Source organism: Mixophyes fleayi, chromosome 8 (assembly GCF_038048845.1).
Source record: "Mixophyes fleayi isolate aMixFle1 chromosome 8, aMixFle1.hap1, whole genome shotgun sequence".
NCBI classification, from domain to species: Eukaryota; Metazoa; Chordata; class Amphibia; order Anura; family Limnodynastidae; genus Mixophyes; species Mixophyes fleayi.
The window spans coordinates 142,519,070-142,535,278 of NC_134409.1; the positions used below are offsets into that span (position 1 = coordinate 142,519,070).

Genomic DNA, 16,209 nt, shown 5'->3' on the forward strand with positions numbered 1-16,209 from the left:
GCCTATGTCAGTGCTGTTCTGCAATGTTCTGTAATTGCGCAATGTTCTGCAGCAGCAGAAATAACTATGACATTTTCTTGCCCTGTTCATAGTACATGCATCCCAGTCAAATTCCTTTCTCAATTTTCACAAACTGAAAAGTAGGAGCTAAATATTATCTATTCCTAGATTATTATTATTCTTACACTACCTGGTATATTGGCTGTATCCTCCTTTTTCACACCTGTGTAATGATGATTAAAACAAAACAAAAATAGGATGTTAAGCATGAAGAAATGGGAAACAGATATGTCTGATGCAGTGATAAACAATAGGTGGCGCTATGGCTGCATAGTAAGAAACTACAGTGATTTCATGATAGTGTGCAGACCCTTACCCCTCTCCCTCTGCATCCCTTACTCTCCTCTCCCTCTGCATCCCTTACTCTCCTCTCCCTCTGCATCCCTTACCCCTCTCCCTCTGCATCCCTTACTCTCCTCTCCCTCTGCATCCCTTACCCCTCTCCCTCTGCATCCCTTACTCTCCTCACCCTCTGCATCCCTTACCCCTCTCCCTCTGCATCCCTTACTCTCCTCTCCCTCTGCATCCCTTACCCCTCTCCCTCTGCATCCCTTACTCTCCTCTCCCTCTGCATCCCTTACCCCTCTTCCTCTGCATCCCTTACTCTCCTCACCCTCTGCATCCCTTACCCCTCTCCCTCTGCATCCCTTACTCTCCTCTTCCTCTGCATCCCTTACTCCTCTCCCTCTGCATCCCACACTCATCTACCTCTGCATCCGACACTCCTCTCCCTCTAAATCCCTTACTTCTCTCCCTCTGCATCCCTTACTCCTCTCCCTATGCATCCCTTACTCTCCTCTCCCTCTGCATCCCTTACCCCTCTCCCTCTGCATCCCTTACTCTCCTCTCCCTCTGCATCCCTTACCCCTCTTCCTCTGCATCCCTTACTCTCCTCACCCTCTGCATCCCTTACCCCTCTCCCTCTGCATCCCTTACTCTCCTCTTCCTCTGCATCCCTTACTCCTCTCCCTCTGCATCCCACACTCATCTACCTCTGCATCCGACACTCCTCTCCCTCTAAATCCCTTACTTCTCTCCCTCTGCATCCCTTACTCCTCTCCCTATGCATCCCACACTCATCTACCTCTGCATCCGACACTCCTCTCCCTCTAAATCCCTTACTTCTCTCCCTCTGCATCCCTTACTCCTCTCCCTATGCATCCCACACTCATCTACCTCTGCATCCCACACTCCTCTCCCTCTGCATCCCTTACTCTCCTCTCCCTCTGCAACCCTTACTCCTCTCCCTCTGCATCCCACACTCATCTACCTCTGCATCCCACACTTCTCTCCCTCTAAATCCCTTACTTCTCTCCCTCTGCATCCCTTACTCCTCTCCCTATGCATCCCACACTCATCTACCTCTGCATCCCACACTCCTCTCCCTCTGCATCCCTTACTCTCCTCTCCCTCTGCAACCCTTACTCCTCTCCCTATGCATCCCACACTCATCTACCTCTGCATCCCACACTCATCTACCTCTGCATCCCACACTCATCTACCTCTGCATCCCACACTCCTCTCCCTCTGCATCCCTTACTCTCCTCTCCCTCAGCATCCCTTACTCCTCTCCCTCTGCATCCCTTACTCCTCTCCCTCTGCATCCCATACTCCTCTCCCTCTGCATCCCTTACTCTCCTCTCCCTCTGCATCCCTTACTCCTCTCCCTCTGCATCCCACACTCCTCTCTCTCTAAATCCCTTACTTCTCTCCCTCTGCATCCCTTACTCCTCTCCCTATGCATCCCACACTCATCTACCTCTGCATCCCACACTCATCTACCTCTGCATCCCACACTCATCTACCTCTGCATCCGACACTCCTCTCCCTCTAAATCCCTTACTTCTCTCCCTCTGCATCCCTTACTCCTCTCCCTCTGCATCCATTACTCCTCTCCCTCTGCATCCCACACTCATCTACCTCTGCATCCCACACTCATCTACCTCTGCATCCCACACTCATCTACCTCTGCATCCCACACTCATCTACCTCTGCATCCCTTACTCTCCTCTCCCTCTGCATCCCTTACTCCTCTCCCTCTGCATCCCACACTCCTCTCTCTCTAAATCCCTTACTTCTCTCCCTCTGCATCCCTTACTCCTCTCCCTATGCATCCCACACTCATCTACCTCTGCATCCCACACTCATCTACCTCTGCATCCCACACTCATCTACCTCTGCATCCGACACTCCTCTCCCTCTAAATCCCTTACTTCTCTCCCTCTGCATCCCTTACTCCTCTCCCTCTGCATCCATTACTCCTCTCCCTCTGCATCCCACACTCATCTACCTCTGCATCCCACACTCATCTACCTCTGCATCCCTTACTCCTCTCCCTCTGCATCCCACACTCCTCTCCCTCTGCATCCCTTACTCTCCTCTCCCTCTGCATCCCTTACTCCTGTCCCTCTGCATCCCACACTCCTCTCTCTCTAAATCCCTTACTTCTCTCCCTCTGCATCCCTTACTCCTCTCCCTATGCATCCCACACTCATCTACCTCTGCATCCCACACTCATCTACCTCTGCATCCCACACTCATCTACCTCTGCATCCGACACTCCTCTCCCTCTAAATCCCTTACTTCTCTCCCTCTGCATCCCTTACTCCTCTCCCTCTGCATCCATTACTCCTCTCCCTCTGCATCCCACACTCATCTACCTCTGCATCCCACACTCATCTACCTCTGCATCCCACACTCATCTACCTCTGCATCCCACACTCATCTACCTCTGCATTCCACACTCCTCTCCCTCTAAATCCCTTACTTCTCTCCCTCTGCATCCCTTACTCCTCTCCCTCTGCATCCATTACTCCTCTCCCTCTGCATCCCACACTCATCTACCTCTGCATCCCACACTCATCTACCTCTGCATCCCACACTCATCTACCTCTGCATCCCACACTCATCTACCTCTGCATCCCACACTCATCTACCTCTGCATCCCTTACTCTCCTCTCCCCCTGCATCCCTTACTCCTCTCCCTCTAAATCCCTTACTTCTCTCCCTCTGCGTCCCTTACCCCTCTCCCTCTGCATCCCACACTCCTCTCCCTCTAAATCCCTTACTTCTCTCCCTCTGCATCCCACACTCCTCTCCCTCTAAATCCCTTACTTCTCTCCCTCTGCGTCCCTTACCCCTCTCCCTCTGCATCCCACACTCCTCTCCCTCTAAATCCCTTACTTCTCTCCCTCTGCATCCCACACTCATCTACCTCTGCATCCCACACTCCTCTCCCTCTAAATCCCTTACTTCTCTCCCTCTGCATCCCTTACTTCTCTCCCTCTGCATCCCTTACTCCTCTCCCTATGCATCCCACACTCATCTACCTCTGCATCCCACACTCATCTACCTCTGCATCCCACACTCATCTACCTCTGCATCCCACACTCATCTACCTCTAAATCCCTTACTTCTCTCCCTCTGCATCCCACACTCATCTACCTCTGCATCCGACACTCCTCTCCCTCTAAATCCCTTACTCCTCTCCCTCTGCATCCATTACTCCTCTCCCTCTGCATCCCACACTCCTCTCCCTCTGCATCCCAGACTCATCTACCTCTGCATCCCACACTCCTCTCCCTCTAAATCCCTTACTTCTCTCCCTCTGCATCCCACACTCCTCTCCCTCTGCATCCCTTATCCCTCTCCCTCTGCATCCCTTACTCTCCTCACCCTCTGCATCCCTTACCCCTCTCCCTCTGCATCCCTTACTCTCCTCACCCTCTGCATCCCTTACTCCTCTCCCTCTGCATCCCACACTCATCTACCTCTGCATCCCACACTCCTCTCCCTCTAAATCCCTTCTCTCCCTCTGCATCCCTTACTCCTCTCCCTATGCATCCCACACTCATCTACCTCTGCATCCCACACTCATCTACCTCTGCATCCCACACTCATCTACCTCTGCATCCCACACTCCTCTCCCTCTGCATCCCTTACTCTCCTCTCCCTCTGCATCCCATACTCCTCTCCCTCTGCATCCCTTACTCCTCTCCATCTGCTTCCCTTACTCCCTGTCCCTGTGCATCCCTTACTCCTCTCCCTCTAAATCCCTTACTTTTCTCCCTCTGCATCCCACACTCCTCTCCCTCTGCATCCCACACTCCTCTCCCTCTGCATCCCATACCCCTCTCCCTCTGCATCCCATACTCCTCTCCCTCTGCTTCCCTTACTCCTCTCCATCTGCTTCCCTTACACCTCTCCTGCTGCATCCATTACTCCTCTCCCTCTTCATTCTGTACTCCTCTCCAACAGGTTCCCTTACTCCTCTCATCACTTACTCTCTCCTTCTTCATCCCTTAGTCCTGTCAGGTGCCGTCCCCGCACGTTCATTAGGTGCCAGGGGCAGTCACCTTCCTTCTCTGTGCAATCAGGTCCCATTGCTAGGCAATGGGATGCTTCTTCTCCTCTCTCTCAATCACACTGCCATCAATCAGGTACTAGGAAACACTATTTGAAGCAAGTTCTGGGACCATTATGGTGCCAGAGTATCTAGGTCTAGCTATGCTCCAATGCTACTGCTTGATTTCCAGCCCCCTGTCTGACCCCATGGCTTCTGACCCGGCTTATCCTGATTTAACTCTTGGATTCTCCCTTGGCCTGTTTATATCTCCTGGTTTGACACCTGTCTTCCTGATTCCGATTTTGCCTACTCCTTTGTACTTCGTTTGCCTGCACGGTTTGTGTTCGGATTGCACGACTATGCTTGTTCACCCTCTACTTCATTGGTCGCTAACTAGGAGTGTCGTGACCTGAACGTCTCTTACAGTGAACCCCAAACTCCCTTGCTGGTGTCCCTGGCGAAGACCAGAGGTGTGTAAGACTCCGTGCCTCTTAGCTTAGCAGCACCAATATCAGCAAGTAGCCTTCAGTTCAAACAAATCTGTAACAGCTTCTCTTCCTCTGTGTCCTTTACTCCTCTCCATCTGCTTCCCTTACTACTCTCCATCCCTTACTGCTCTTCCTTGCATCCCTTACCCCTCTCCCTTGGATCCCGTACTTCTCTCCCTCTGCATCCGTTACTATCAGAAAGAAAAGTGACACAAGTAGCAACCTAATCCCAGATATCAGGACACACAATATGTGTTGTATACATATACCACTGCTTGCACCATGTCATACACATAGAGGGGGGAGCAGGTACAAATTACCTTGTTTTGCCTGTGTAGTAAAGGAGTCATAAACCTGGTGTGGCTCCAACCTCATTGGAGGTTATAGAAGTTGCTGTACCAGGGCCCGATATTTCTCATAGGTGGCTCTACTTGCACCATTTTGTATACAGATACAATTGCCTGGCACCGTGTTTTATATAAAAACTATTGCCTGCAGCTTGTTCCACAAATAAAACATTCCCTGGCACTGCGTTGTGTACAAATAACATTCCTTGCCACCGCGTTGTGTACATATAACATTCCCTGGCACCGCGTTGTGTACATATAACATTCCCTGGCACTGTGTTGTGTACATATAACATTCCTTGACACTGCGTACATATAACATTCCCTGGCACTGCGTTGTGTACATATAACATTCCCTGGCACTGCGTTGTGTACATATAACATTCCCTGGCACTGCATACATATACCATTCCCTGGTACTGTGTTGTGTACATATAACATTCCCTGGCACCGCGTTGTGTACATATAACATTCCCTGGCACTGTGTTGTGTACATATAACATTCCCTGGCACTGCATTGTGTACATAGAACATTGCCTGGCACTGCATTGTGTACTTATAACATTGCCTGGCACTGCGTTGTGCACAGATAACATTGCCTCGCACTGCGTACATATAACATTCCTTGGCACTGCGTTGTGTACATATAACATTCCTTGGCACTGCGTTGTGTACATATATTATTCCCTGGCACTGCGTTGTGTACATATAACATTCCCTGGCATGTAAATATAACATTGCCTGGCACTGCGTTGTGTACATATAACATTCCCTGGCATGTACATATAACATTGCCTGGCACTGCATTGTGTAACATTCCCTGGCACCGTGTTGTGTACATATTTAATTCCCTGGCACCACGTTGTGTACATATAACATTCCCTGGCACTGCGTTGTGTACATATAACATTCCCTGGCACTGCGTTGTGCACATATAACATTCCCTGGCACTGTATTGTGTACATATAACATTCCCTGGCACCGCGTTGTGTACATATAACATTCCCTGGCACCGCGTTGTGTACATATAACATTCCCTGGCACCGCGTTGTGTACATATAACATTCCCTGGCACTGCGTTGTGCACATATAACATTGCCTGGCACTGCGTTGTGTACATATAACATTCCCTGGCACTGCGTTGTGTACATATAACATTCCCTGGCACTGCATACATATAACATTCCCTGGCACTGCGTTGTGTACATATAACATTCCCTGGCACTGCGTTGTGTACATATAACATTCCCTGGCACTGTATTGTGTACATATAACATTCCCTGGCACTGCGTTGTGTACATATAACATAGTAACATAGTTGATGAGGTTGAAAAAAGACACCAGTCCATCAAGTTCAACCTATTTTGGATCTTCTGCGATCCTGCACTTATATTTGAAATTAATCCAGAGCAAGCAACCGCCCATCTGTTTCAATTTTGAAAATCCCCCCAGACTCAATATTGCAATCCAATTTTTACCCTATATCCACTACTATCCTTTATTTTAAATTAACGGTCGTATCCCTGGATACACCTTTCCGCTAAAAATTTGTCTAACCCTTTCTTAAACATATCTATTGAATCTGCCATCACAACCTTCCCTGGCAATGAATTCCATATCTTGACTGCCCTTACTGTAAAGAACCCCTTCCTTTGCTGGTTCTGAAATTTCCTTTCCTCTAACCTTAGGGGATGACCACGTGTCCTGTGTATGGTCCTTGGGGTAAAAAGTTCCCATGAAAGTTCTCTGTATTGACCCCTAATGTATTTGTACATAGTAATCATATCTCCCCTTAAACGTCTCTTTTCTAAAGTAAACATGCCTAAACTGGCTAACCTTTCCTCATAACTTAATGACTCCATACCCTTTATCAATTTTGTCGCCCTCCTCTGAACCCTTTCTAGTTCCAAATTATCTTTTTTATAGAGTGGTGCCCAGAACTGTACTGCATATTCAAGATGAGGTCTTACCAACGATTTATACAGTGGCAAAATTACACTGTCTTCCCTTGCATCTATGCCCCTTTTTATGCATGCCAATACTTTGTTTGCCCTTGCAGCTGCTGCTTGACATTGAGCACTATTGCTAAGTCTACTGTCTACGAGCACTCCCAAATCCTTTTCCATTATAGATTCTCCCAAATTAATTCCATTTAATTTATAGATTGCGTTCTTGTTTTTGATCCCTGAATGCATAACCTTACATTTATCTGTGTTAAACCTCATATTCCATTTAGCCGCCCAATCCTCCAGTTTATTTAAGTCCCTCTGTAGAGAAGTTACATCTTGCTCTGATTTTATTACCTTACAGAGTTTAGTGTCATCTGCAAAAATAGAAACTTTACTCTCTAAACCATCACCAAGGTCATTAATAAATATATTAAAAAGGAGTGGCCCCAGCACGGAACCTTGAGGTACTCCACTTAAAACTTTTGACCAATTAGAAAATGTTCCATTTATCACAACTCTCTGTAAATTAATGAGATGCAGCTGGCAACAAGCAACATCCTATGAGGTGTAAATGGTTAAGGCAACAAAGGCCACAAAATATTTCTCGGATTTCAGGTCTTCACTTGAATAACATTCCCTGGCACTGCGTTGTGTACATATAACATTCCCTGGCACTGCGTTGTGTACATATAACATTCCCTGGCACTGCGTTGTGTACATATAACATTCCCTGGCACTGTAATGTGTACATATAACATTCCCTGGCACTGCGTTGTGTACATATAACATTCCCTGGCACTGTATTGTGTACATATAACATTCCCTGGCACTGCGTTGTGTACATATAACATTCCCTGGCACTGCGTTGTGTACATATAACGTTCCCTGGCACTGCGTTGTGTACATATAACGTTCCCTGGCACTGCGTTGTGTACATATAACATTCCCTGGCACTGCGTTGTGTACATATAACATTCCCTGGCACTGCGTTGTGTACATATAACATTCCCTGGCACTGCGTTGTGTACATATAACATTCCCTGGCACTGCGTTGTGTACATATAACATTCCCTGGCACTGTAATGTGTACATATAACATTCCCTGGCACTGCGTTGTGTACATATAACATTCCCTGGCACTGTATTGTGTACATATAACATTCCCTGGCACTGCGTTGTGTACATATAACATTCCCTGGCACTGCGTTGTGTACATATAACATTCCCTGGCACTGCGTTGTGTACATATAACATTCCCTGGCACTGCGTTGTGTACATATAACATTCCCTGGCACTGCATTGTGTACATATAACATTCCCTGGCACTGCGTTGTGTACATATAACATTCCCTGGCACTGCGTTGTGTACATATAACATTCCCTGGCACTGCGTTGTGTACATATAACATTCCCTGGCACTGCGTTGTGTACATATAACATTCCCTGGCACTGCGTTGTGTACATATAACATTCCCTGGCACTGCGTTGTGTACATATAACATTCCCTGGCACTGCGTTGTGTACATATAACATTCCCTGGCACTGCGTTGTGTACATATAACATTTCCTGGCACCGCGTTGTGTACATATAACATTCCCTGGCACCGCGTTGTGTACATATAACATTCCCTGGCACCGCGTTGTGTACATATAACATTCCCTGGCACTGTATTGTGTACATATAACGTTCCCTGGCACTGCGTTGTGTACATATAACATTCCCTGGCACTGTATTGTGTACATATAACGTTCCCTGGCACTGCGTTGTGTACATATAACATTCCCTGGCACTGCGTTGTGTACATATAACATTCCCTGGCACTGCGTTGTGTACATATAACATTCCCTGGCACTGTATTGTGTACATATAACGTTCCCTGGCACTGCGTTGTGTACATATAACATTCCCTGGCACTGTAATGTGTACATATAACATTCCCTGGCACTGTAATGTGTACATATAACATTCCCTGGCACTGCGTTGTGTACATATAACGTTCCCTGGCACTGCGTTGTGTACATATAACATTCCCTGGCACTGCGTTGTGTACATATAACATTCCCTGGCACTGCGTTGTGTACATATAACATTCCCTGGCACTGCGTTGTGTACATATAACATTCCCTGGCACTGCGTTGTGTACATATAACATTCCCTGGCACTGCGTTGTGTACATATAACATTCCCTGGCACTGCGTTGTGTACATATAACATTCCCTGGCACTGCGTTGTGTACATATAACATTCCCTGGCACTGCGTTGTGTACATATAACATTCCCTGGCACCGCGTTGTGTACATATAACATTCCCTGGCACCGTATTGTGTACATATAACATTCCCTGGCACCGCGTTGTGTACATATAACATTCCCTGGCACCGCGTTGTGTACATATACCATTCCCTGGCACTGTATTGTGTACATATAACGTTCCCTGGCACTGCGTTGTGTACATATAACATTCCCTGGCACTGTATTGTGTACATATAACGTTCCCTGGCACTGCGTTGTGTACATATAACATTCCCTGGCACTGCGTTGTGTACATATAACATTCCCTGGCACTGCGTTGTGTACATATAACATTCCCTGGCACTGCGTTGTGTACATATAACATTCCCTGGCACTGTAATGTGTACATATAACATTCCCTGGCACTGCGTTGTGTACATATAACATTCCCTGGCACTGCGTTGTGTACATATAACATTCCCTGGCACTGCGTTGTGTACATATAACATTCCCTGGCACTGCGTTGTGTACATATAACATTCCCTGGCACTGCGTTGTGTACATATAACATTCCCTGGCACTGCGTTGTGTACATATAACATTCCCTGGCACTGCGTTGTGTACATATAACATTCCCTGGCACTGCGTTGTGTACATATAACATTCCCTGGCACCGCGTTGTGTACATATAACATTCCCTGGCACCGCGTTGTGTACATATAACATTCCCTGGCACTGTATTGTGTACATATAACGTTCCCTGGCACTGCGTTGTGTACATATAACATTCCCTGGCACTGTATTGTGTACATATAACGTTCCCTGGCACTGCGTTGTGTACATATAACGTTCCCTGGCACTGCGTTGTGTACATATAACATTCCCTGGCACTGCGTTGTGTACATATAACATTCCCTGGCACTGCGTTGTGTACATATAACATTCCCTGGCACTGCGTTGTGTACATATAACATTCCCTGGCACTGTGTTGTGTACATATAACATTCCCTGGCACTGTAATGTGTACATATAACATTCCCTGGCACTGCGTTGTGTACATATAACGTTCCCTGGCACTGCGTTGTGTACATATAACATTCCCTGGCACTGCGTTGTGTACATATAACATTCCCTGGCACTGCGTTGTGTACATATAACATTCCCTGGCACTGCGTTGTGTACATATAACATTCCCTGGCACTGCGTTGTGTACATATAACATTCCCTGGCACTGCGTTGTGTACATATAACATTCCCTGGCACTGCGTTGTGTACATATAACATTCCCTGGCACCGCGTTGTGTACATATAACATTCCCTGGCACTGTATTGTGTACATATAACATTCCCTGGCACCGCGTTGTGTACATATAACATTCCCTGGCACCGCGTTGTGTACATATACCATTCCCTGGCACTGTATTGTGTACATATAACGTTCCCTGGCACTGCGTTGTGTACATATAACATTCCCTGGCACTGTGTTGTGTACATATAACGTTCCCTGGCACTGCGTTGTGTACATATAACATTCCCTGGCACTGTAATGTGTACATATAACATTCCCTGGCACTGCGTTGTGTACATATAACATTCCCTGGCACTGTATTGTGTACATATAACATTCCCTGGCACTGCGTTGTGTACATATAACATTCCCTGGCACTGCGTTGTGTACATATAACATTCCCTGGCACTGCGTTGTGTACATATAACATTCCCTGGCACTGCGTTGTGTACATATAACATTCCCTGGCACTGCATTGTGTACATATAACATTCCCTGGCACTGCGTTGTGTACATATAACATTCCCTGGCACTGCGTTGTGTACATATAACATTCCCTGGCACTGCGTTGTGTACATATAACATTCCCTGGCACTGCGTTGTGTACATATAACATTCCCTGGCACTGCGTTGTGTACATATAACATTCCCTGGCACTGCGTTGTGTACATATAACATTCCCTGGCACTGCGTTGTGTACATATAACATTCCCTGGCACCGCGTTGTGTACATATAACATTCTCTGGCACCGCGTTGTGTACATATAACATTCCCTGGCACCGCGTTGTGTACATATAACATTCCCTGGCACTGTATTGTGTACATATAACGTTCCCTGGCACTGCGTTGTGTACATATAACATTCCCTGGCACTGTATTGTGTACATATAACGTTCCCTGGCACTGCGTTGTGTACATATAACATTCCCTGGCACTGCGTTGTGTACATATAACATTCCCTGGCACTGCGTTGTGTACATATAACATTCCCTGGCACTGTATTGTGTACATATAACGTTCCCTGGCACTGCGTTGTGTACATATAACATTCCCTGGCACTGTAATGTGTACATATAACATTCCCTGGCACTGTAATGTGTACATATAACATTCCCTGGCACTGCGTTGTGTACATATAACGTTCCCTGGCACTGCGTTGTGTACATATAACATTCCCTGGCACTGCGTTGTGTACATATAACATTCCCTGGCACTGCGTTGTGTACATATAACATTCCCTGGCACTGCGTTGTGTACATATAACATTCCCTGGCACTGCGTTGTGTACATATAACATTCCCTGGCACTGCGTTGTGTACATATAACATTCCCTGGCACTGCGTTGTGTACATATAACATTCCCTGGCACCGCGTTGTGTACATATAACATTCCCTGGCACCGTATTGTGTACATATAACATTCCCTGGCACCGCGTTGTGTACATATAACATTCCCTGGCACCGCGTTGTGTACATATACCATTCCCTGGCACTGTATTGTGTACATATAACGTTCCCTGGCACTGCGTTGTGTACATATAACATTCCCTGGCACTGTATTGTGTACATATAACGTTCCCTGGCACTGCGTTGTGTACATATAACATTCCCTGGCACTGCGTTGTGTACATATAACATTCCCTGGCACTGCGTTGTGTACATATAACATTCCCTGGCACTGCGTTGTGTACATATAACATTCCCTGGCACTGTAATGTGTACATATAACATTCCCTGGCACTGCGTTGTGTACATATAACATTCCCTGGCACTGCGTTGTGTACATATAACATTCCCTGGCACTGCGTTGTGTACATATAACATTCCCTGGCACTGCGTTGTGTACATATAACATTCCCTGGCACTGCGTTGTGTACATATAACATTCCCTGGCACTGCGTTGTGTACATATAACATTCCCTGGCACTGCGTTGTGTACATATAACATTCCCTGGCACCGCGTTGTGTACATATAACATTCCCTGGCACCGCGTTGTGTACATATAACATTCCCTGGCACTGTATTGTGTACATATAACGTTCCCTGGCACTGCGTTGTGTACATATAACATTCCCTGGCACTGTGTTGTGTACATATAACGTTCCCTGGCACTGCGTTGTGTACATATAACGTTCCCTGGCACTGCGTTGTGTACATATAACATTCCCTGGCACTGCGTTGTGTACATATAACATTCCCTGGCACTGCGTTGTGTACATATAACATTCCCTGGCACTGCGTTGTGTACATATAACATTCCCTGGCACTGTGTTGTGTACATATAACATTCCCTGGCACTGTAATGTGTACATATAACATTCCCTGGCACTGCGTTGTGTACATATAACGTTCCCTGGCACTGCGTTGTGTACATATAACATTCCCTGGCACTGCGTTGTGTACATATAACATTCCCTGGCACTGCGTTGTGTACATATAACATTCCCTGGCACTGCGTTGTGTACATATAACATTCCCTGGCACTGCGTTGTGTACATATAACATTCCCTGGCACTGCGTTGTGTACATATAACATTCCCTGGCACTGCGTTGTGTACATATAACATTCCCTGGCACCGCGTTGTGTACATATAACATTCCCTGGCACTGTATTGTGTACATATAACATTCCCTGGCACCGCGTTGTGTACATATAACATTCCCTGGCACCGCGTTGTGTACATAACGTTCCCTGGCACTGTGTTGTGTACATATAACGTTCCCTGGCACTGCGTTGTGTACATATAACATTCCCTGGCACTGCGTTGTGTACATATAACATTCCCTGGCACTGCGTTGTGTACATATAACATTCCCTGGCACTGCGTTGTGTACATATAACATTCCCTGGCACTGCGTTGTGTACATATAACATTCCCTGGCACTGTATTGTGTACATATAACGTTCCCTGGCACTGCGTTGTGTACATATAACATTCCCTGGCACTGCGTTGTGTACATATAACATTCCCTGGCACTGTATTGTGTACATATACCATTCCCTGGCACTGCGTTGTGTACATATAACATTCCCTGGCACTGCGTTGTGTACATATAACATTGCCTGGCACTGCGTTGTAAACATATAACATTCCCTGGCACTGCGTTGTGTACATATAACATTCCCTGGCACCGCGTTGTGTACAGATAACATTCCCTGGCACTGTATTGTGTACATATAACATTCCCTGGCACTGTATTGTGTACATATAACATTCCCTGGCACTGTATTGTGTACATATAACGTTCCCTGGCACTGCGTTGTGTACATATAACATTCCCTGGCACTGTATTGTGTACATATAACGTTCCCTGGCACTGCGTTGTGTACATATAACATTCCCTGGCACTGCGTTGTGTACATATAACATTCCCTGGCACTGCGTTGTGTACATATAACATTCCCTGGCACTGCGTTGTGTACATATAACATTCCCTGGCACTGCGTTGTGTACATATAACATTCCCTGGCACTGTATTGTGTACATATAACGTTCCCTGGCACTGCGTTGTGTACATATAACATTCCCTGGCACTGTAATGTGTACATATAACATTCCCTGGCACTGCGTTGTGTACATATAACGTTCCCTGGCACTGCGTTGTGTACATATAACATTCCCTGGCACTGCGTTGTGTACATATAACATTCCCTGGCACTGCGTTGTGTACATATAACATTCCCTGGCACTGCGTTGTGTACATATAACATTCCCTGGCACTGCGTTGTGTACATATAACATTCCCTGGCACTGCGTTGTGTACATATAACATTCCCTGGCACCGCGTTGTGTACATATAACATTCCCTGGCACTGTATTGTGTACATATAACATTCCCTGGCACCGCGTTGTGTACATATAACATTCCCTGGCACCGCGTTGTGTACATATACCATTCCCTGGCACTGTATTGTGTACATATAACGTTCCCTGGCACTGCGTTGTGTACATATAACATTCCCTGGCACTGTATTGTGTACATATAACGTTCCCTGGCACTGCGTTGTGTACATATAACATTCCCTGGCACTGCGTTGTGTACATATAACATTCCCTGGCACTGCGTTGTGTACATATAACATTCCCTGGCACTGCGTTGTGTACATATAACATTCCCTGGCACTGTATTGTGTACATATAACGTTCCCTGGCACTGCGTTGTGTACATATAACATTCCCTGGCACTGCGTTGTGTACATATAACATTCCCTGGCACTGTATTGTGTACATATACCATTCCCTGGCACTGCGTTGTGTACATATAACATTCCCTGGCACTGCGTTGTGTACATATAACATTGCCTGGCACTGCGTTGTAAACATATAACATTCCCTGGCACTGCGTTGTGTACATATAACATTCCCTGGCACCGCGTTGTGTACATATAACATTCCCTGGCACTGTATTGTGTACATATAACATTCCCTGGCACTGTATTGTGTACATATAACATTCCCTGGCACTGTATTGTGTACATATAACATTCCCTGGCACTGCATTGTGTACATATAACATTCCCTGGCACTGTATTGTGTACATATAACATTCCCTGGCATCGCGTTGTGTACATATAACATTCCCTGGCACCGCGTTGTGTACATATACCATTCCCTGGCACTGTATTGTGTACATATAACATTCCCTGGCACCGCGTTGTGTACATATAACATTCCCTGGCACTGCGTTGTGTACATATAACATTCCCTGGCACTGTATTGTGTACATATAACATTCCCTGGCACTGCGTTGTAAACATATAACATTCCCTGGCACTGCATTGTGTACATATAACATTCCCTGGCACCGCGTTGTGTACATATAAAATTCCCTGACACTGTATTGTGTACATATAACGTTCCCTGGCACTGTATTGTGTACATATAACATTCCCTGGCACTGCGTTGTGTACATATAACATTCCCTGGCACTGCGTTGTGTACATATAACATTCCCTGGCACTGTATTGTGTACATATAACGTTCCCTGGCACTGCGTTGTGTACATATAACATTCCCTGGCACCGCGTTGTGTACATACAACATTCCCTGGCACTGCGTTGTGTACATATAACATTCCCTGGCACTGTATTGTGTACATATAACATTCCCTGGCACCGCGTTGTGTACATATAACATTCCCTGGCACTGTATTGTGTACATATAACATTCCCTGGCACTGCGTTGTAAACATATAACATTCCCTGGCACTGCGTTGTGTACATATAACATTCCCTGGCACCGCGTTGTGTACATATAACATTCCCTGGCACTGTATTGTGTACATATAACATTCCCTGGCACTGTATTGTGTACATATAACATTCCCTGGCACTGTATTGTGTACATATAACATTCCCTGGCACTGCATTGTGTACATATAACATTCCCTGGCACTGTATTGTGTACATATAACATTCCCTGGCACCGCGTTGTGTACATATAACATTCCCTGGCACCGCGTTGTGTACATATACCATTCCCTGGCACTGTATTGT

General features: G+C 46.3%; 1 protein-coding gene across 27 annotated transcripts in view; it reads right to left on the reverse strand.

The window, feature by feature from the left end:
- ATP2B2 (ATPase plasma membrane Ca2+ transporting 2) overlaps positions 1-16,209 on the reverse strand; it is a 266,349-nt gene that overhangs the window by 59,895 nt on the left and 190,245 nt on the right. For 16 of the 27 annotated variants that reach the window (XM_075183938.1, XM_075183934.1, XM_075183930.1 and 13 more), the window contains one exon: positions 188-223. The exons of 9 other annotated variants lie outside the window; for them this stretch is intronic. In XM_075183938.1, the coding sequence (XP_075040039.1) occupies positions 188-223 (36 nt within the window). The remainder of the gene's footprint in view (positions 1-187; positions 224-16,209) is intronic. 2 more of the 27 variants (XM_075183939.1, XM_075183942.1) reach the window with 1 other exon arrangement.